Source organism: Pygocentrus nattereri, chromosome 3, assembly GCF_015220715.1.
Source record: "Pygocentrus nattereri isolate fPygNat1 chromosome 3, fPygNat1.pri, whole genome shotgun sequence".
In the NCBI taxonomy this organism is placed as follows: Eukaryota; Metazoa; Chordata; class Actinopteri; order Characiformes; family Serrasalmidae; genus Pygocentrus; species Pygocentrus nattereri.
In genome coordinates this window covers 15,033,322-15,056,969 of record NC_051213.1, presented here as the reverse complement: position 1 = coordinate 15,056,969, position 23,648 = coordinate 15,033,322, and the positions used below count along the sequence as shown (strand labels likewise).

Here is a 23,648-nt window from a genome sequence, read left to right as displayed (position 1 = left end):
GCCACCTACAGTGTAGTGTGATTTTGATATAGGACACAGGTTTGCAATGCACTAACAGATTCAAACTGACAAACGATATAACATGTTGAGCTCTGTTAGGTGTGTCTGATAAGGGAACAGTTAAATGGTGCAGGATAAAGTCACTCCAGCACACAGACTGAAACACTGCTCTATACCAAGAATACTCAACCCCGTTCTTGCAAATTTATTCTTTTCAAACACTCAAAGGGGCTCTAAAATCCACATGGCCCACATTACCTTAATCCACTGGATTACGAAACTGCAGTAACAACTAAACAGATGCATCACCCCCAGTGCAGGGTTGGAGAGCCTGACAGTCTGGAACTGGACTGCCCAAAGCGTGAGGGCAGTGAGGTGAGCAATATGATATTTTATCATTATCGTGATACATTTTTATCATAATACACAACATGCTTTCCAGAGCACATTGTGGATATTGTCTGTATTTCAAGGTCACTAAGCAACTGCATGTTTCAAGAAAGCATATTTAGTCCTGTTTAACTGCAGTATGTAAAATGTTGAGCATAGAGTTTTGATAGCAAGTATGATCCTACAAGTACACTGTATCATGAAATTGTAACGTAACATATTTTTACTGCATCATCCACCGCTAATCTGGCCTTTCAGAAAGTTACTCTTAACCAAGGGTCACCAATATGAATCAATTGGGCTTCAAACAGCTAGTTATATGAGAAGTGCTCTTGCTTGGTTAGAATAAAAACTCCATACCACACTGACACTTTGTGAACAAGCCTGGTGACCCTTGCTCTAAACCATTTTAATTAAATATATTGATTTAAAAAATAGTTTCCTTTTAAAGTCGCACATTAGTAACAAAATATTACAACTGTTTTTTAAAACATGAAACCTACCTACCTACCTTCTTTAATTTATCAACTGATTTTTTTGTAGTTCATATTTAAATAATATAAACCAAACAGTAATTTGAGGTTTTATTTAGCATTTAAAGTAGTTCATAACAATAAGTTACAAAATTATTTACTGTATTTTAATTGCCTATTTACACCTGTTTATCAATCAAAGTACCCAACTTTGGATTTGATCCCTGCTTTGCAAATTTGAGACATTAACATTCTAAACAAAACATTCTAGATATTAAATTCATTACAAACTTGAATTAATATAAATTCATTATAAACTTTTCAGCTTTCATCCACAGTTCCATTCATCATCTTAAACAAATAGAAGTTACAATTTCCTACAAAATATCTGATGAAGCTGCATAGTATCAGATATATATCAGCAACATTGTTTTTTATTTTAAAACAATTATGATTCCAAAACTTTGAGAGGCAGCATTTGTGCATGATATGGCACCATTTTATGAAGATATTACACTAAAATTCAGGTTCTCACGTTCAAAGTACTACAAAGTAGATTCAACATACAGAGCACCTGACACAGTAGGCACTGCTGAAGCTCTGATCAGTCGTTAGTAATGAAAGAGCTGACCACTGACTGTAAGAGCAGAGTGGGAAAGTGATGGATGGTAAAATGTTCTGGCTTAATGCCTCTTTTAACTCTCTTACAGATTGGAGCGAGTGAGCCAGGGGAAATCCTAAAACAGATAGACAGACAGACAGGCAGACAGAAAAACAAACACAAATAGAAAAGAAAGGGTCAGAATGAAGAACAGACATTGTATTCAGAGCTTGTCCAGAAACCAGAGGTTCCAGTCTAGTTCCCAAGGATACAGATAGCATGTCTTTTTTTATATTTGGGAAACTTTTTTTTGGATTGCAACAAAAATATGGACAGACTGTTTGTCCTCTTGGTTTGACTGGTTGAACCTCTGCTTTTACTGTAACTGTAAAACACCATGGCAAACGTATCAGTATTTCTAAGCATAACAAAATGAAGAAATATTATCTTACAGAAAATTTCATTTGAAGTATCTAAAATGTGCTGAAGCACATTTGGCCTATTGTTTAAAATGTGGTCACTACACATGTAGAGTCTATTCATCTGCATAAGCCTGTTGCCCACACACACAGATTGAGGGTGTTCCACAGTCAATATGACACCCAATCCTTCAATTTGTGTTTGCCATGAACACACACAGCTTAACATAGCAGGTCACTCCTCTCAATAATAGGTCTACAAATAGCAAGGTTGCTGGGGTCAGAGGTGTTTATATGTGTTTGTGTGAGTGTGTATCTACTGGCCTGCAGTGCAATTAACACTTTACATTTGCCAGAGACCTTTAATACTACAGAGCCACTACAGAGAATAACAGAGAGTCCTTGTGTTGATTTCTGCATCAATAAAATTTTCAAATTAACAACTTACAGATTCAGACCAACAGATACAATCATGTACAAAAGTTTCGTCACGCCTGGTCAAATTACCATCTGTTGATTTTCTAAGTGAAAATAAAATAAAACGGCATCTACAGAGAACACACTTCTGTTCATTTTAATGTTTGATTACTTTTTATTTAATTTAACATATTGGGAAAAATAAAACATAAATGAGGTCTGTTTCTTTTCCAATATGTTAAACTCAATAAGTAGACATTTTGCCCTAAAATCTGAGGAACATTTGTTCCCTGTAAAACATAGCACACAACTCATTTTCACTTAGAAAATCAACAAAACAAAATCTGACAGAGAATTTTTTAAACTTTTGCATAAGACTGTACAGGATATTTCTTAAATTTTAAAGTCTATGCGACTGAATTAGGGGACTATTCAGGAGGGTCTCTGAGCTATTTCACTCGACTTTTTCTTGATAATGAGAATAAAGTTTTTATACTTGAGAATTGGTATACAAAGCAAAAAGGCCTAGTTTCTGACAAAGCAGCATTCTCTGAATTTTTGTACCATGCATCAGTATTTTAGTTTTTTTTTCTTGATTTACTTTGGTTGATGCCACAATTACTAGAATATCCTATAATACTCACTGTCACTTATTGCACATTTGCATCCTGATATATTGTGTCACAATTTACTGTTGTTGGGAAATCACCCAATTCTCAGTATCTTTTGTGTTTTTACCAGCTGCATTGATATAAGAAGTTTCAAATGATAAAAACAACAACTCTTGAATAATAAATAATGACTCCTATATAGACGTTTGCTTGAGATGTGTGCATATGTGTGCTGTAGGACACCTGTTGCTTGCGGTCGGCTGCTGGGTCTATAAGCACGTTGAGTAGGCTTGGCATGGCTGTGTCTCTCAGGCTTTGCTGTAGTGCACTGCGCAGCTCTTCCACTGTCCGCACCAAATACCCACAGCCTCCAAACGCACACATCACCTGTTCATACCGTGCCTCTGGCAGGAGCGTCACTGGAGGGGCTCTGAAACAAACATACACACTAAGCATGTAAAAATCATGCATCTGAAGGTGTCAAGTTAACTGCATCATTTTGTTCCATTATAACACTATTAAATAAAGTATGCACTCATCTGATCAAAAAATACAAAACTGTGTACCATTTTATTGTCTGTATTCCACTGATGTGTAAATAAGTTCCTCTGGTTACTATGCATCACAGTGCCTTTTTAAAAATAATTTGATGAAATCTGATGTTTTATGATTAACTGAATAGTTTTCTCAAATAACTTAATTAAAATGAATCACTATGAGGTCACATTTACACACTAATGCATATACCGCTAAAATACATATTGCTTTAAAAATGTCATATCATATATTTTATCATATGTTATAGAAAAAGTCACTTAGTGGCATAGTGTCCATGCTGCAATATTCCTGGAGTAATTCTGCCCTGAGTGCACAACCAGAATCAAACCTGCAATTATATGAATCCTAATCAGCAGCTTTAGCAGCAACCTGTCAGTCTGTCACAGAGGCACAAGACTCACACAGTGGTCATGTCTCCCATCTTCTCCATCTGCTTCCATGTCTCTGGATCCACCCCACTGTAGATGCCATTATTGTTGATGACGATTATGATAACTGGCAGCTTATATCTGTAAAAAGTAGTGTATCAAACATGCAAACTGTACAGTTTATACACACAACATACAAATACACAAATATAGGCAATCCTGTAAAAAAGTGATGGTACATATATTTAAGCACTTCTGAAGAACATTTGAATGTATATAAGCCTTTTGTGCAGCTCTAGGGATGCACCAATATGAGAATTATGTGCCAATGCTGATATGCAATATTTCTTGTACATATCTGCACAGGCTGATAAATAAACATTCATAAAATGTAGATTTTGCAACCAGATTTACCTGTACTGACACTGAAGAGAAATATAACATTTCTTTAGAGTTACAAAAAAGAAAAAAATAATAAAATAAAACACAGATGCTTTAGCACAGTGGCCCAGCATCACCTAAACATAGTGCTCTACAGTACAATAAATATGTTATGAAATACTCATTTAAAATATCATTGGTCTGATAGATTTTTAGTGTTTATCTGCCGACACCAATATTCAATATCACATGTTAACTGGGCCTGAAATTTTGGTTCTAATACAGACTAAGAATTTTTCAGTGCAATTGCAACCTGACTGAATGTTTGAGAAGCAGAAAGTATAAACATATGCCAGAATTTAAAGTGATAAGAAAGATGATGATTGCCGCTGAGTGGGTACCTGCACATGGTTTCTACTTCCATGCCTGAGAATCCAAAGGCACTGTCGCCCTCCACACACACCACTCTCCGTCCTGTCTCCTGGGATTTCTCCAGTACTGCTGATGCAATGGCAAAACCAGGCCCCACTCCCATAGTGCCAAAAGTCCCTGCATCCAATCTGAAGAAGAGCCCATAGCATGTCATTGTAGCCTTTAAGATTCAATATTTTTTTTTGCTTTACAGAGCCAAATCCACAACTATGAATATGTTCACAGCTGCAATGTCACTGAACTCAAAAAGCAGAGAGAGACCTGTGTCGGGGAAAGTGGTTGAGCAGCATGGTGCGGCCGATGTCCATGGTGTTGGCTCCCTCACTCACAATGATGCAGTCTTTGGGCAGGAGCTCAGCAATATTGTGGAATGCAGTGTAGTAGTTCATGGGCAGCGTGGCATGGAGAGCAAGAGCCTGCAAATAAGTGGGAAAAAAAAGAAGACTGTCATGCAAGCCAAAAAATAGATAACAGCATTTTATAGTAGCTACATATACATGAAGCCTTTATGGCAGATTCATTGGCATATGGCAGAACAAACCTGTGAAACTTCAATACATTACATAATCATTTTGAAACATTTCTTAAATACATTCATTCAAGAGTAACAAGTATATATTTTAATATATTGAAAAGTCATTCAGTGATGCATAGTGTATATGTCATGATATGTTCATGTAAAAAAAATACATTCTTTTCATGGAATACAATGCTAAGCAAAAACTCATTTAATGTACATACTGCTGGCAACACTGTTTTCTTAATATTGTTCATGCTTGACAGAAAAATGAAGAAAATTCATAACATTTCATATTCTTATACCTTACATTAACTTGTGCAAGGGTTTCACAAAATATTTACTGTTTAATAATCATTTTTAACACTTACATATATGATAATAATGAATGTAAGTTAGATATCTCCTGAGTAAGTTTGCTGTGTGTTCAGTATCAAATTATTCATGTAGATTTTAATTAGTTTATGAACATATCATGGTTTATATACTAAGCATCATTGAGTGAGTTTTCGATACAGTAAATACTCATTACGAATAAACGATTCAATGACAGTTTCAAAATCATTGTGTAATTGTGTTACTGAACTGTTTATGAATATGCCATGAATGCTTCACATACATGGAGTAACTGTAAAGCATTAATGAAAAGAAAAACTTCAATCTAGACCTGTGCTTTGTCAATTACATTAGTAGCTCAACTTACCTTTGATATCTGAGCATTGGAAGCCATCTTTTCTCTCAGTGTGATCCACCACTCGGTGTCTGATGGGTATCTCCATCTGTCTGACTTCAGGCTCTCTAACAACTAGAATTCAGTAGGATAAAATTACTCACTAAAGCTTAATTCATCATTAAAAGACACAAAGTGTACTGTCTATGTCTGTGTACCGAATGTATCATAAGGAGAGGGTATCAAAATATGCCCATATTGTCACTACCATAAGAAAACATTGTATCTCAACAGGTAACTGAAAATGAAAAAAAAATTTCTTAACTTCTATACATCAGCCTTCTTATTATTAACATGAAGGGTTATTTCATAATTAATTTTAGTCTATTCATCATGAAATGTTCACATAACATAAACGGCAGTTTGCATTTTCACAGGTGCAACAAAATAAAATGGAAAAAAAGGACTATATGAGTTTTTCCTGTGACAGCGATGTCATAAAGGATAATGTGATTTCTGCTGTAGTGTAGATACCTGGCCCACTACAGCCCTCACGTCTCCCAGCAGTGCTGCAGCAGCTCTTACGTTATTACTCAACTCCTCTGCACACACATCCACCTGCACACAGATCATGCATTTAATGCTTGATCTATGTTTGATTTAATGCATTCAAATTACATATACTTCATACACAACAGGTCCATCAAATCTTTTAATCCAGAATACAAGCAGAGACCAGAATGATACTCATGTAATGAGCTTGTAGTAAGACAGTTCACCAGTAATGGGTGTCACGTTTTCCTGTGCTCACAAAATAATCTGGATTAACTGAGAAAACCTGAAAACTGAGAATGACTATGCTGACTATATTGAAAAGTATGCAAAACTGCCCTTAATATAAATAAAAGTTTTATATAAACCATAACTGCACAAAAGGTGTTGGATTTCAGTACACCATTCCTCTATATAATGCTGAGTGCTACAAAAGGAGCAAGTTTAAAAGTTTGTTTTTTCAAATGTCTCCACAATTTAGTGAGTGGGTGAAGCTAAATCTACATGTACACTCTTAACTAGTGAGAAAGCCTGCAAAGAAGGCCTAATTATTTCTTGGAACTAAAAATATATGGCTTTTGTATTAACTTCTGCAAGTATTGTAAAGTGCTCATCACTGAAGGATTCAATGTAAAACTGCAAATACAATTAAATTAAATGTTAATATCCGTTACAGGCTTAAAATAAAAACTACAGAATCCAGAACAATCAAAAAAATGCTTTTGCATACCAGTGTTAACTCAGTGCTGACATACCGTTAGATACCTCATAGGGACACTAGCAGAAATTAGCATCATTGTAGATGTTTTTGTTTTACACTTATGGACTGAACTGAAGGCCTAGCGCTAACAATGGCTATTTGCCACTGCTCTTAACCTACCTGAATTACTTTTACATTAGGGCTGAATCTGGGTGGGAAGCCAAAGTGCAGGATCCAGTTGAGTCTGGCTCCCAGAAGCAACACCACATCTGCCTGCAGTAGAGCTCTGAAGACAGATGGAGTTTAAAGTAGGTTTTTAGAAAAGGTTAAATATGCAGAGCCACACATCTGAATGCAATGCAATATTTTAGATAGAGACAGACAGACATATATACTTTATTGATCTCTGAGGGGAAATTTATAAAAAAACATTTTACTTTTGTAAGACTGTATGAATATGGTGACTTATGAAAACCCTCACTTGAACCTGTAATTTCTGCAGATGTTTACTGCACACAGTAAGGAAACGTGTGACTGGTTGAGATTTTATCTGCACCTGGATCGAGCAGCAGACACACAGTTAGGGTGGTCATCAGGAAGCACTCCTTTCCCCATTGGTGTGGGCAGAAACGGTATCCCACTCAGTTCCACCAGTTCTTTAATCTCATTCTCTGCTCTGCCATATGCTGCACCTACATCAAGGATAACACACTATTCACACATTTAAATAAGGCAAAACTATTCGCAGTGCTGTAGCTGCACAAGACGACAATTCATTCAGTGCAGACAAGGATACCACCTCATGTTCCATTATGTGAAATATACTGTCCTACTAAAAATACAGTAATAATGCTTTAACTGTAAAATACAATGCCTCTATATACAACTTTGTTGAGAACAGGCATTAGAGACATTAGCTCTTTAGCACTTTCTGGTTTCGATAAACATGCACTTTTCTTTACTGCAGTACTGCCTTCAATGATCACTGCATAAAGGTGATTTTAGAATTTTTAGCTGCACTCCAGTAACATATGCTAAGATTCACCATGTCCTGCAGGCTCTTCCACAGTAACAATGGAAAACTTTTCAGACTGACCTTTTCTAAAATAAAAATAAAGTGGACATCTTCCAGTTCATTTTATCTGCAGTTAGAGATGATGTCTCAATACTTTAGATTATTTAGAATGTACATACAAGTGTCATAAGAGCAAGAAGAAAAGAACGAGAGAAGAAAAAAAACAAGTGGAAATTCATTTTTTTCTGTTACCTTTGCCAATGATGATCAGTGGTCTCTGAGCCTGTTTAAGAACTCCAACAGCCTCTGAGATTTCTTGACTGTTTGCCAGGCTCGCTGGTGGAGAGGGACAGCAGGATACAAACCTAAAGCAAAAGTAAAATTAAGAGGGTTCAATCAGTGTGGGAAACACAAACGCATCCCTCTCGCTACATACACAACTGTTTTTTTATTTACTGTTATTTTAAATTAACAACAGGCCATTATACATAGTCTGACGTGACAAGCAAAGTATGAAAAAGGCCCTGTTTATACAGACAGAGCTGGGGACACTGCACCACCTAGTGGTCAGAGCTTAAAATTGCTTTATAGAGTTATACAATAATAAATAATATTTGAAAGTTATTTTTCTTGGTAAAAGAGTGTGACTAAAAATATTTGATGATTATTTTCTTAACACACCAGATGTTTGGGTTATGTAATTACCTTTACTAGGGCACCTTTTCTTTCTACAGCAGGAATCATCAATTCTGGTCCTAGAAGGCTGGTGTCCAGCACAGTTTAGTCATTTTAAACACACCTACTGAAACTGATCATTAACCAGTGAGTTAAAGCAAGAGAGTCTGAGCAGAGAAATCACAAAACTGTGCTGGACACCAGCCCTCCAGAACCAGAACTGACAACCCCTCTCCTATATTCTCCTTTTGTCTCTGTTGCCTTAGAGCTCATCCCAGCAATATCTAGCTAATTTAAAAGACAACTTTTTATTTATTAAAACTAAAACATCAGTTATAGATATAGCTGGTAGTTGTGGCATGAAGGAAAAGCACAGTGGCGCATGTCTTTAATTGCAACGTGAATAATATTGGTGTCTGCTCATATCACTAGGCTACCAGTGTCTGCATTAATTACATCCCACCTAAGCCTATGCTTCTACAGCATGGTTCACCTGACATTGGTCCGGTCCACTTTGGCATTCACCATGTCTCCAGGAATGTCTATGTAGCATGCCCCTGGACGGCCATAAATGCTGCTCCTTACAGCCTAATGAAAATAGGTTTCAAATCTTTAGGAGCATGACGTTTATCATCTTTTTTTCTCCACAAGAGGAAAAAGGTATCATTAAGGGCAGACATTTATGTCTAGAAAAAGTACAATAAAGATAATAAAATAAGAAACATAATCTAACTTCACCTTTTCAACTACAGCTGGAATCATGGCCAGACTGCTTGGACGGGCAGAAAACTTGCTGTAAAGGCGACAGGCTTCCACCTGATCAAGAATAGGAGAGACTAATTGACTTTTGCTGAGACAAACTCAACATATAGAGCTCAAAATATGTGTGTAAATTACAAAACAAACCTGAGGGAACTCTTGAAATGCTCCAGTGGTCTCCTGGTTCTGATCAGAGGAACCTCCAATGACTATTACAGGCCTGTAATTAAACAAAGACACAGTATCAGTGATGTGAAAAAGTCCTAAAAGGAAACAAACAGACAAACTAAGTCTATATGTGTGACTTCTAAAGTCTCTAATCTGATCTGGTAAAAACGCTGAGTTTTTCAAGTGTATCTGCATTACCAGCAATTCATATTAGCGTTGGCCATTCCACCAAGTGCATGGATCAGTCCAGGCCCTGACACGACCAGACAAACTGCTGGACTGCCAGAGAGAGGCAAAGAGGAACCTATTAAATAAATCTAAGTCTTACATACAACAAAAAGCAAAAACATTTAGAGTGATGGGACATGAAGTAAACACATACCATCCAGTCAAATACCCAATTGCAGAAGCAGCATAGCAGGCCTGTTGAACAAGAAACAGTACCGGTAAAGAATTGGGACTGTGGTTTTAACTCAAAAAACAGAATCCCCAAATTAAAAGGCTGTGAGCTGAGGTGGTCTTACTGCTTGTTCGTTGCGCATTCCCACATACTTGATACCCGCAGCTTGAGCAGCCATGGCCACCTCAATGACGGGCACACCAACAACACCAAACATGTACTCCACATTCTGTAACAAAAACATTGCTATACAGTAGGCAAATAGCTTCAACAACTCTAAACAGTGATATTCAAAACAGTGCATCAAAATTTAAAACTCCTCTGTCTCTTCTAAAGGCTTTGTCGTCTTTCAGAAAAAACACGGTCAGTGAACAGAATAGGCATCTGGGTGCATCCTATCATAGAGTAAAGTGGGAGGGCTTATTTAATATATTATCAATAAAACATGAAAAAAATAATAAATTATTATTAATGGTCTCAAGACCATTAGTGAGGTCAGGTACTGACATTGGTGATTAGCTTTGGATCACAAATGCCACTCCAAGCCATACCAAAGTTATCAAATGGAGCTCCTTCACTCCAGAGAACATGGTGTAATGCTTCACAGGCCAATGCTGAGGGACTTTATACCCCTCTAGCTGACTCTTGGAACTGGACATGGTGACATTAGGCACATGTGCAGCTGGGTCTTATACAACCTGTGTGTGCACAACTGAACACCTATGTCAGTAACTGTGCACCTTTAAGTAGGGCTGAACAATTTCACTGATTTTCCGACCAGCATTGTGATGGCTTTGCATTAATTGAGGTTCTTGTTGCCAAGAAGAACAGCATATGCAGTTTTAATGGTTTAAGGCTTCAATGCTGAGTGTAGTGCACCAGACTGCTTCCTAGTTTTGGATGTGATGTCACAGCGCAGGACGTTACTTGGTCTAATTCATCTGCAAGCAGTTGAAAAGCTGTGTTATTAGCTTAGATTTCTTAAAGTAGCTGAATTCAGTAATCAGAAAGGCTGTTTGGATCCTTTTGGACTCATAAGCTGCGTCCAAAACCAAATACTACACCAATGGACTTCTACTGATGGTATAGCTAACTAGTTACACAGCCACAGTATAGAACCACGACGAAGCTCACATAGCGTGTGCACTGTAGTTGCATTTATAGCCTTAGATATCTTAGAAAGGCTAAAACTGGTAACTTCTAGTTTGCAGAGGTTCGCGTTGGCTGGTTAATGAGAGCACTGCAATGGACCTGGTTGAACCTGAGCACTGTGCCAAAGGTGAGTTGGCTAACGTTTTGTTCCAGTTGAATTTATCGAAGGACCTGACTAAACTGACGAGTTTATAGCATGTTCTGAGTTTATTAGCCAACGTTCCTTTCAGATTGAAAAAAAGTTGCAAGTTAACGTTAACTAGTAGTAGTTGAGCAGCTTTGGCGCTGATAAACAGTCACGAAGAACACATACAATGAACCAGTAAATCACTATGGCTGATCTTCTGTCTTAGCTAGCTAGCATTTAAAGCTAATTATTTCTCACATTCTCGGCTTAACTAGGTTAGTTAAACAGTCGCGAAACCGCGCCGGGTTAGGAATAAAAGATTTACAGTGTTATTACACTAACCTGAGACTTCAGCGCCTCAGCAATAATCTGAGCTCCTGTCACTGCTTCTGCCATCTTGCTTTTACCTCGGCGGTTAAACTAGCCACACGACAAATGTGGGTGCGCGGCTATTATACGCTTGGCGGTAAGAGCTAACGTTAACAGAGAGCTCAACTCGGAGAGAAAAGCACTCACTATAAACAGGCTTAAAGATTGGGTTATTAACTGTAACTAATAATTCTCTTTTAAATATACTGCAAAATCATTGTAATATCAGATGTTTACCATAATCATTTTTTCTGGCCTTCTTATTTCAAGCATATATATATATAATGTATATATGAATATGTATGTATATATATATATATATATATATATATATATATATATATATATATATATATATATATATATATATGTATGTGTAACAATCCTTACAGCCTTCACAGCCCAGAATAAACAAAACACACAATAAAAAAAAGAAGAGAGAAAAACAAGAAAAAGAATACTACTGGGATTTCAATAACATTGAAAAGCTTTAACATAGCAACGGATTTACAGTATTTATTATTTAGCTGCTGGTGCCATCTCACTAATGTAGAAATGCAATTACATGGATCTGTGCATACAGATGTGATGCATGTTTCACCTTATGTATATAAAATTTTGTTATTATTATGATCAGGTTTATTACAAAGCATTCATTTGGGTTAAAGTGTTGACAGTTGTAGGGCCAGTTCTGAACAGAAGGGACCCTACAGGAGCTCCATTCTTCGTCTTCGTCTTCGTATTCAAGAAATGTAAGAAAAGTAAGTTTCAGTAAATACATTATTAGTTATATGAAGGGCAACATTTACCACCAGTATAGTATCCAAAAAGCAGCAAAAAGTGTTCTGCTATTTGTTAAGTTTGTGCAACAATAGCAGAACCCTTTTTGGTGCTATATAGAGCTACAGATTCTCCATCAATCTTAAGAAACATTTCACCATGCAGAGAGCCATTCAAACATGAAATCATTCTATATAAAACTCAGTTTTAAATTTGATTTTTACACTGAGCAGTCTTTTTCATTTCTTCTTTTCATTTAGTGTAGACAGTATGAAGTCTATTTATTTGCCACAATATGGAATTGACAGTCTAATGTGTAGAGAATGTGTAGGAGAATGTTGTACGTATGTTATGTTTGTTACTATTTGTGTAATGCCTATTCTATTAATTTGCCTGTGTGTCAATTTCAGCTTTCAGTTGGTTTGCATGAAGTCTGTGCGTGTCTGAGACCCTGGAGTAAAGAACACTTTGGAAAAGTTGAAAAGATCTGCAGAATATTTTCATATCTCTTTATCTTTCTTTTGCCTCCTTGTCTAGAATAGCGAACCTAAATATATGCATTCTCTGGTAATTCTCATGATTATAGAAATATTTGGCAGACAATTAGTCACAGTGTTCAGTGTCCCAGTGCAGAGGGACGACCATCCCCTGAATAAGCCTTTAAAGATGATAGAAGCGCATAGTGTGAGGGGAACTACTCCTGTTGCTGTTGTTTTTTTTTTTTACTGACTGAGAAACATATTTCTTTCATTCGCACTACTCAGTGTGAGTCGAAAGAACACACTATTCCCAGGATAAAGAAGAAAGAAGAGAACAGAATTTTACCAGAAGTCCGTGGTTGACTTTGGCTCTAAGAGTTTGCTCCTGAGGGAAAACAGCAGTGTGGACAGACGCGTTTCATTTGTGGCAGTTATAAGGCATCGAAAAGAGCACTCATTCTCTCTTCTTGGTTTTTGTCCAAAGATTAGAGGAAAATGGAGCAAAATCTTAGCCTTAGAAGTCTTAAAAGACTGGTCTTCATTAGAAATCTCAAACGTTTTTTGAGTACCTCTATTGAACCTTACTTTTTCTCTGTGGAGTGTTCTTGGCATCAGAATGTCTGCCTTAGTTTAACATGTTGGTCTGAGCTTTTTGAAAAAAAATTATTTTTCTGGGGTCAAATCCGTGGTTGGTGTAGTGGGTAACACCTGTGCCTTCTATGCTGTAGACTAGGGTTCAATCCCTGCCTGGGTAACCACCCTACACTAAACCAATAAGAATCCTTGGGCAAGACTCCTAACACTACTTTTGCCTACCTGTGCAAAACGATCAAATTGTAAGTAGCTCTGTATAAGAGTGTCTGCCAAATGCTGTAAATGTCAAATCTATGATGCACCTTCAAAGCCAACACAAAGGATTTTAATGCACATAATATATTGATTGATTAAATGTGTATATGATTCTGTATTATATTGTACAATTTTAAAGATTTCTATGTTTTCTAATTCAGCAGAATGGTGTTAATAAGGGATTTTTCTCATTTTGTGTAGGCGAAATGGACAACAATATTAAACAACACCAAAAAAGCTGGATAAATAATACTGAAGCATCTTCTGTGAGTCCAGACACACAACATTTAGTTATTCAAGACAGAACGGTCTGCATAAACATAGAAACAATTAACCTTATTTAAAATCTTCTGTAGCTGAAGAGCAGCATATCCATAAGTTATGAACCCAAGTTATGAAGTCCAGACCCAAACCACATAAAACCACTAGAGCGCTGTTAGAGGCCTGAACACAGATTTTTCTTTCCTTTAATAATAAGACAGTACAAACCACAGCAGCCATGTCTACTTTGGAAGGGCTTTGGAGGAGCTTTGGAGAAACGTGATCCATTAGGTGGCATACAGAGTTTGGTGGAAGTTTTTGTCAACAGCAAGCTCCTGTATGACCCACTGACATGAGTATATGGCTCTCTGTGTTCTTCACAATGATCATATTCTGATTCTGCCAGGTGTCCTTTAACAGTATTCATTTATATGTAAAACATGTGAACACATATGATGCATATTTAAAGAGGTTCAAACCTTTTCCTCCAGCAGAATTCATGTGCAGTTCAGACCAGATGTTATGCAAAGCAAGCGAGCATTTGATTTACTTGATTTACTGAATGCTTTCACCAAAGTCATCTGTTTCAAAAGTCTAGCTATTGTTGTGGCTTCTCCTTTTCATACATTTGAAGCAATTCAATTTAAGATTTGAATTGGGTGTGTCGCTCAAGGAACCATATTTGGTATTGTATAATTTTAAAGTATAGACTGCACAATAAGAAGCATCTGGTGGTACATCCTCTGCCTGTGCTAAAGTTTGGTACCTGCAACATCATTCTGACTTATGAAGGTTTTCCAGATGTCCTAGAGGCCTAATGCTGAGATACATTTGATGGAGGATTGTAGTAGTGCCAACATGGAGCTAGTGAAATGCATTTAGAGCAGTTATACTGGTTGTAGAAGAGGAGGAATTTCTTGTATTTCTACATGCCTTCAGCGGCTAAGTGTCCACTAGACATTGTACTATTGGATTCTTGATTTTCTGTCTAATAGAAAGCAGGATGTTAAAACAAAAAGTGTGATTTCTACTCTCTACTGTAATTACCAATACTGGTGCCTCCCATGGCTGTCTCCTCTGTTATGCTCTTTGTATACCAGTAATTATATACCTGATTCTGATTCAGTCAAATTATACAAATTTACAGATGTACAACAGTGTGATTGGTGTCCACTGATGATAAACCGGAAACATGCACATGTACATGCACAAGTGGAGTGGAGCAGGGTGAATAACTTACATCTATATTGAAGACACAAAGGAGTTTGTGGTTGACTTCAGAGGATGGAAGGGGGACCTTCCATCTCTGACCATCAATGGCTAAGAGGTGGGGAGAGTTGACTTTTTAAGCTTCTGTAAACAACCATCAGCAAATCTCTTAAGTGAGAGTAAGAGAATACTACACTAAAATGTGCTAGTTTGTGCTATACTATGAAATAATTGTAAGAAATCTCGGTCATTTTCAGATCTCTGCTTCTCATGTGACTGTTCCTCCTTTCACATTCTACTTCCTTATACAAGTGTGCATTTTGGTATGTCTAATCTCCTCAGAACTTGTACTTAATGGTCATAAATTAATTAAATTAGTGACAGGATTAGGTCTATAAACTCATGTTGCCTCCTATCACCTACCTCTCTCTGAACTGTTGCCCTCAGCGCTCTGAAGATGGTTCTACTACTGCCTGGGAGAAAGACAGTTAATCTAAGCATCATTCAGGCACAGAGACCCAGGCCAGCTCAGTGATGTGTGCTGTGAAGAACATCCATTACAGGTATGTTGTGTTCATAGAAACTGCTATTATAGTTCCACACATTTGCGCTACAGGGAACCGTTCCTCACAGCAGATTCAGCTTTGGCTGAAGACTAGTAGACAGCAGCACTTACTAATATACAGCCAGCAGAGGGTGCAGTTAACATGCGATTATAATGTAGTTGGCCTGCAAAAAATGTCTGATCCAATATTTCATGGGAGTCAACTGGTGCTCCACAAAACTGCATTAGGATGCTCAAAACGACATGAGCATTCTGTGTGCATTCTTCAATAATTTAATGAGATTTACAATGTCTGAAACACAGTACAGTGTGCAATTGTCTGACTGTGCTAGGCTGTCTGTCCTATTTGCCATCTTACAATTTGAGTCTTATCAAAGTTGAATGTAGGCTAGTTGGTGCTTCTGTGAAGTGTGTGATCTTAAAATGCAGAGGAATTTAGTGTGTTGTATTTTATGATATAACATGTCCTGTTTGCCTTACCAATGACTGACTAACCCACTAAACTAGAGTATTTAGTAGTGAAAGAAGTTCTACAAACAAGACGTTTTCTAATACAAACAAGTATTTCCTGTGTGACAGAATTAATGAGGCATACTTATGTGATTTTAATGGAAGATCTTACCTGTTCTAAACAACTGACCACATCTCAATCAGACTCGGTCCTGATGAAATCATCGCCCACTTCATGGATTTTACTGGGAAGGCTAAGAGTCAGACATAAACTTCTAGCTGTATCTCCAACTGGAAATTTCTGCAAGTCAGAACAGCTAAGGTGTTGTGTTAGCAACCCAACTGGATGTTTAACATGATTTACACTCTTGGGCCTTCTATTTTCCAGGTGCAGATTAAGTAGAGTCTTGGACTAAATTGTGCCAATATGGATCTTCCACTGAAAAGGCTTTTTGGCTTTGACTGTGAGTTGTTTGTAGAAACCAGAAGTCCAAGGTGTACCAAAGGCCCTGTCTGGTTTCTTCTTTGGAAGTGCAGGGATGTGTTTTAAAGCTGTGAGCGCTGTAGGGTGGATTGGGGGGCTTGTCCTTAGATGATTTCCATCTTCTATTTTTCCTGTCATCCTCAGGCCTGTCCAGGTGCAGGAGCACTGGAATATCCCATTATGACTCTTCCTGTCCCATGAGGCTCCCTGCTCTCAGCCCTGATGACCCTTGCTGACCTCTAGCGACAACTCAGCTTCTGTCTCATTCTGCTTCCTTGCCAATTGTCTCACTCCCAGCCTCTGCTCTGTTCCATAGGAGTTGGGTGTATCAGTGTGCTTATTAGCACATTGCATGTTAAGCATGGAAAACTCTCCATAAATCTGTCTCTTCTGAGCAGCAGGTCCCATCTGGTGGACAGTTGTCCAAAAGCAGCAGTTTTTTCCCTGCGATAAAATCTTTTGGAAACCCATCCTCATTAAGGATAAAAAAATTTTTTTTTGGGGGGGGGGGGGGGGGGGGGGGGGTAAATCTTGTCTTGTCTTCTTGTCTTCTCATTTTTGCATGCTAATGATGTGGCATCTGAGGTTAGAAACTTGCACAAGGGAGAATTTGTCTATGCATGTGAATTTGATCTTGAGCCACTCAGACTAACCAAGGAAAATAAAATAAGGCCCTGTTATGTTTTTATGTGTTGTAGAGTGTTTTATCAGCTGTCAGCCTTGATTATCTACCCCCAAGTTTTCTACTCTTCATGCAGTATTGCTATAACATTGATCCTTGGGCAACAGTTGCAGAAAAATGGTAGTTGTGTGACTAAAGAATATTGAGAGCAACACAATGTATTTACTTTTTTCCTGTGGCAATTGTAATGCATGTACAGTATCCATTCTTGCAATCACAATACAGTTCCTGGTTTAATTAGAATTCCATTACTTGTGTAACACGCATGCCTGTTACAGAACAATATTGTTGGTAGATGGAGCTGCTGGGTAGAAGCAGAAGAGGTAGACCTCAGAGAAGGTTTATGGATGTAGTGAAGGTGGACATGGAGATGGTTGGTGTAAAAGTAGAGGAGGCAGTGGATAGGGCAAGATGGAGGCAGATGATCTGCTGTGGCGACCCCTAAAGGGAGCAGCCGAAAGAAGAAGATTAATTATGCATTTAAAAACTAAAATTTGCTCTTTGTAGGTTATTCGTACTTGTCCCTATATGTAATTTGTGCTTGTGTGTACTTTCTGCATCAACTAAATGTGTCACTCTTATTGTGATGAAAATCACAAGATTCCCACACTAAAGAAGAGAGAGACCCAACCTTATCCACACAGACCTGGCTTAATTTTCCTTCAGGAATAGCTCTGTAAGATGTTTTTAAAAAGCATTAGCTGTTCATAAGTCTAATGAAACATATCTAGCTGTCCTGTTTGGAGGCAGGGATAGTGGTAGTCCTTTTTAAATGACCTTTGCTGTGATTGGCTATTCCCTTATAGTAAGTCACTGATAGGACTGTTGTGCTTGTAGGTGGTACAGATTTGTGTGGGTTTTAGAGAGTAGCAAATGCTATGCTCACATTACCAAGCTTAAGTAGCACAAATCCATTTTTTAAAGTACTGAAAAGATTGTTGTGTTTACATTTGTACTTTTATATGTGGTAGAGATTTATGTTGGTTTTAGAGGGTAACCTAGACATAACGTAGAAGGATGACTTTCCAGAAATAATTAAATGAAGAAAGTTATCGAACTTATTTAAATAATTAAGTTATCACTCCATTGCAGTTTGAATAAAGTAATTAATCATTTGCAATGGATTACTTTTTGAATGACTACCCCAGCACGTCTGAAGAGTGTGCGTGTGTGTAACAAAGGACGTGTTCAGGCCTCAGCATCTTGCATGTGGAAGGCCAGCTCCTTCCAGTTCTTTTTCCACTGGCACACAGATCTTATCCTGTGCTCTTGCCGATCACTCGCAGCTCACAGTTTCCACAAATATTTGAGCCAGTACAGTAAAAAAATCCAATCTCGTGGAATTGTGTCTGCGAGATGGGAATGCTCGACTATTGCATGATACTTGGAGCAGTGATAACAATCTCACGTGTATTTTTTTCGCTCGCTCAGTGTGCTTCTCTTTCACTTTTCATCTCTTTGTCTTTTCCTCTCTCCCTCATTTACTCACACTCATTTTGTCACTTCTCATTCTCATTTAGTCTCTTTCCCTTCTTCCCTTGATCTAATACCTCTGCTGGTCAGTTGTCTGTGGTCACTTTAAGAGCCCTTGGCCTGTATCCTATGTCATTAAAGCAAGTGAAATGTTATTGCTTGCTGCCAAAACATGCGATAGTTAAATAACATTTGAGCTAATAAGTAAACACATTTAGAACCTGTATTAATCAAAGTTGAGATACAGAGATTCAGGAAAACATGAAACTCACAGTGTGTTATTGCACTAACTCATCTTTATTGTTTTCTTTGTACAATGTATTAAGATCCAGATTCAAAGTCATTTGTTTATACATGTAGAGGCATTACCATAAATCAAAGAATTGTGTATAAGACCCGTCATCACTTGTGAATTACTAAATAGAAATAAATAAAAAGAAAATCCTGATACATTATATGTTTTCAAAGGTTGTTTAAGTTTATTGTCCATTTCTATTGATCTTATATTAAGACAGCATAGTGATAAGGATGCTATGTTTCTGCTCATCTCTTCTGTGTCTCTTTCACATGACTTCCCACCCTCTGTGTTCTGTTCTGGGGACTTTCCAGTCTTTTCATCTAGTGAATTTCTCCCTTAAATACCCTTTTCACTGCATGGCAGTAAATAAACTGCAATATTGTTCAATGTGGAGACTTGCAAACCCTGTTTTGAGTGTGACTGTTCCTGAGCCAGTCAGGTAGTGCTTTTTACTGTCTCTTACAGTTCTAGGTGTTAGCCAGGTAAGTGCAAGTTACTAACTGCACAGTACCATGGAGTGAAAAATTGAGGGTAGTTATGAAAAGTAGTTATGAGTGAAAAGTATGGGGTAGTTACAAATAAAGTCTTACATAGCATGTACCTGTTTATTATATGTATGCTAAATTGAATCTGTCAAAGAAAGCAGCGATACTGTGGTTTTGCTGTGCCTTTACATCAATTTACATCAGACATCAGTCACTCAAGGTACCTGGTACGTGGAGGTGTTTCTGATTTACTTTGCTGCTTAAATGTGTGACATTACATTGATATTCAATGCATGTTTGTATTTACCAGCTATTAGAAGGTATTTTACAATGTCTTTATAGCTAGAACCTTTTAATTTCAGAGTGTTTAGTTAGACTGTTGAAATCATTTTACACAAAATAATTACACAGTGGTTTGGAGTTTGTACCCCACACTTGCTCAGTTAATCTCTACAACCTTTCCTCTGGTAGAATATTTAGGCCAATCAGCTATTTTCTGAGAGCTGTAGCTCTTATTGTCCACAGAGGACACTTCTCACTTTAAATGGCCAAAGTTTCATTACACCCTTCTATCACCTAAGAACAGTTCAGCCACTTTGCATTGAAGTCCCTGTAGTTAGAGTAATAAGCCTTAGTATGCAATACGCCTGGGATTTTGACGGGTTAAACCAACAAAACTCCCTTATAGTATTGCAGTTGACCTCCCCTGTAACACAATGCTAATTTGAACACCTTTACAGATATTGATTTTCACAAATGTTCATATCATCTTGTAATATGCTGTATGGAATAACTAGTACATTATATATCTGCTCAGATTGGCATTTGTATAGACATTCATCAGCTATTCTGATTCTGAAATGAAGTAAATATGTGCAATGTAGTTGTGATTATGATTTTTAAAATGTGAAATATAAATATAGCACCTCTACTTTTACCCAAGTAATATTTTACAAAGGGTATCTCTGTTTTTGCTCAAGTACAGGAGTGCATCACTGTTCATTACTAGCCAATGATCCAATATATGAAACATTCCTAATGTTTAAATGATTCAAAAATGCTATATTTATGTAGATTTGTTGTTTTGGTTACAATATTGGATTTCTTTTCTATTTAGTACTTTATTCTTTGAAACTATACACCTTTAACTTTTTTGTACCAACCATACTGCCATTTCCCCCTGGGATCAATAATGGAATCTGAATCTGAATCTTAATCTGAATCTGAATACCCTTAACATGTGCCAACGAACACCGTATTGGGACTGATTGTCACAAGTGCACAACTTGAATTTTATTAATGAAGGCACTATTTCCATGAAATCCTGCTTTCCCTTGCTCAGAGGAGGGTGAATGTAGCTGTAATCTTGACATGCAGCATTTCACACTGATCTGCTTGGGAACATTCCTTGTTTTACACACACAGACACTAAAACATTCAACAGCTTCCCATTCTGTTTAGTCAACCTTGACCTAGTAAACCCTGGACTGCAGTAGTTGGAATAAAAAGGGGGGGTTTTGGACCAGCCTAGAGCCAAAGAGGGTCTCACACCACAGTATGACTCATCACATCATCTGCAGCAGAGTCTGGCCTTTGGCTTATGTTTCCCCCTCAACAGCAAACTATTCTGATAGACGACTTGGTCATAGTTGGCTTTTATCCAGGAGTCCTACTTTGGTTTCCTGGTCATGTATTAACCTTATTCACATATGGTTTGTGTCAGAGCAAAAAACAGTAAGTCATGAGATGCAGTGCATTGCATTAATTTTACCAGTTAAGCAGTGTTGCTAACCATAATGCAGAAACACTATAAAACACACCTGTTTGATAAAAGTTTAAAAATGTATTATGAATAATAATATCAAGCAGTTTTGCAAAGCATTGTAGTTTTTTTACAGCAAAATAAAGTTGCCAAGCAGTAACTCCCATTAATACAGAATCAACTGATGTATGTACTCATAGGTGTGTGTATATATATTATACTATGCAAAACGTTTTATGCACCTGAGAAAATTCTATTTAAAAAGCTGTTTATCTGGGCAGTAAGCATATTGTGCTCAAAAAAATAATAATATTAGAATAAATACAAATAACATTAATTAAAACATTGATTTTATGCATTTCACTGTTCACAATTTCCAGACTTTTCCTCAAGGAACAAATCTATGTAATGGATGTGGGTGTTGAAGGGAAGTCCAAAATATCACTACTTTTTTTTACTGAATCAGTACATGTTTGCATTTATTTAGTGCTACATGGTGTTTTGCAAGCAAAAATGCAGTTATAGTCCAGATAAATTATTTTGAACAATTTATTCAGGTGCTTAAGACACACAGTACTGTATAAGTGTGTGTAGACACTGGCTTTGACTGTTGCTCCGCCAATCAGATTTTAAAACCTTATAATCTGCATTCTGTTTTTTTTTTTTTTTTAATTTTTATTTATTGACTACCATTACAAAGGTTTTGGGGTTCCATTCTCTCTCTCTCTCTCTCTCTCTCTCTCTCTCTCTCTCTCTCTCTCTCTCTCTCTCTCTCTCTCTCTCTCGCTCTCTCTCTCTCTCTCTCCCTCTCCCTCTCCCTCTCCCATTGAATATCTAACTTCCTTCTTACTTTCAGAAAGCAGTAATGCATCACTAGGCCTGGCTACTTGTGGGAGAGTTCTGGGCACTGGGGCTCCACTTTCCTCCCAATGGGCTGATAAGGTTACTGAGTAGAGGAGGAGTATCAGGAGAATGAGGTGTCCCCTACATTACCGCAGCATGCTCCAGTTCATGTAATAGCCTTCATGGAAGTGGAACTCCCTTATCTCTGTTGGCTTTTTCCATTAGCCATGCAATCTGGCCTAGAGAAAAACTAAAACCCATAAAGCAGGATTTAGAAAACACCAGGTATCTGTACCTTTGTTATATACCTTTGTTATATTGACAAACTACAGTACAGTGGTGTGGGTGCATTTGGATAGAGCTATGATAGCATGATAAGCTGAGAGGACGTTAACATCTTAAACCTAAAGGGCAACTCCTCATTCTCATAAATACATAACACACAGTTCATAATATTAGGGTTAAGGATTATAAGACTTGCTTATTGAGTCACTAATACAAACTGTTCTACTACACACTAACAGTTGAATCTGTTACAATGAAACTACACCCTTAGAGTATGAAGGTTCTCCTCTCCAGTTTGCTGAGCAAAGAACTCTAACATGCAACATTTCTGTTGCATAGTTTGCTGATGCTGTAATTTTATTCTCAATGCTCTTAATGAGGGTGAGTAAGGAGGAAGTGTTTGTGTTAGTCATTGTAAATTGCATTCCTCCACTTCTTTTCAGCCCATCTTTGGTCACGTTTGGTATCCAGTGTACAGCATACACACCAGTTCACACAAAGCATTCCCCTTCATCCTGTGACATGAAATACTTTTTAAAAAGAAAAGAAAGCAAAAGAAAATGAAGAAAAAACAGATCTAGAGCTTAATTAATTTATCAAATGTGCCTAAAGGTAAGACAGCAACATACAAGAGGAAGCATAATGTTGTTTTTATTGAGTGTATTGTTTTCATAGCCATTAGGTCAAAATGGTCTGTTTAATGCAGCTTGTAACTCACAGCATCTTGGGACTGCTTTTGGACTGCCTTCAATTGAAGGCCCATGTTTTATGGAGTTTCTTATTGTCTCAGGCTGTTAGTCTACTGTTTCAGTCATTCTAATCATATCAAGGCTGGAATGTTCACAGCTTGCATTTGCAGCTGAGGCTTTGTGCATCACTTGGCTGTTACACAAACCTAGGAGAGTGTAGTGTGGAGAAATGCAGTGAATGTGTCAGGGAGACTCCATCCTTGCAGACAATAGCCTAGGAGACTCCAACTTTTAATCTGA

The 23,648-nt window shown here is 37.4% G+C and overlaps 1 protein-coding gene and 1 long non-coding RNA gene across 4 annotated transcripts; one reads left to right on the top strand and one right to left on the bottom strand.

The window, feature by feature from the left end:
* Positions 1–961: 961 nt before the first annotated feature.
* On the bottom strand, positions 962–11,819 carry hacl1 (2-hydroxyacyl-CoA lyase 1). Its single transcript, XM_017721069.2, has 17 exons — positions 11,728–11,819; positions 10,231–10,335; positions 10,089–10,129; positions 9,905–9,985; positions 9,686–9,758; positions 9,518–9,595; positions 9,273–9,367; positions 8,357–8,469; positions 7,646–7,781; positions 7,270–7,375; positions 6,372–6,455; positions 5,871–5,972; positions 4,912–5,066; positions 4,620–4,778; positions 3,871–3,978; positions 3,155–3,341; positions 962–1,600 (listed from the first exon to the last, which is right to left on the bottom strand). The coding sequence occupies exons 1-17, from the start codon at positions 11,779–11,781 to the stop codon at positions 1,568–1,570; spliced, it is 1,710 nt and encodes a 569-aa protein (XP_017576558.1). The 5' UTR covers positions 11,782–11,819; the 3' UTR covers positions 962–1,567.
* Positions 10,993–17,324, top strand: LOC108441507. Of its 3 annotated transcripts, none has more exons than XR_005130101.1 (7): positions 10,993–11,189; positions 11,311–11,385; positions 12,423–14,128; positions 15,271–15,450; positions 15,590–15,655; positions 15,780–15,895; positions 16,976–17,324. It is a non-coding gene; the product is annotated as an uncharacterized LOC108441507 (long non-coding RNA). The 3 variants fall into 3 exon arrangements; XR_005130102.1 differs by having other exon boundaries at positions 10,993–11,385; positions 12,423–12,515; positions 12,945–14,128; XR_001858945.2 differs by having other exon boundaries at positions 10,993–11,385.
* Positions 17,325–23,648: the final 6,324 nt, after the last annotated feature.

Bases quoted from the DNA above. Each gene is read 5' to 3' on its own strand.
- hacl1 (XM_017721069.2), bottom strand. From the start codon at position 11,781: ATGGCAGAAGCAGTGACAGGAGCTCAGATTATTGCTGAGGCGCTGAAG. The intron at 9,368-9,517 runs GTGAAGTTAGAT...TATTTTCATTAG, and splicing joins TTCCAGCTGTAGTTGAAAAG to GCTGTAAGGAGCAGCATTTA. The intron at 6,456-7,269 runs GTAGGTTAAGAG...ATCTGTGTGCAG, and splicing joins CTAATGTAAAAGTAATTCAG to GTGGATGTGTGTGCAGAGGA.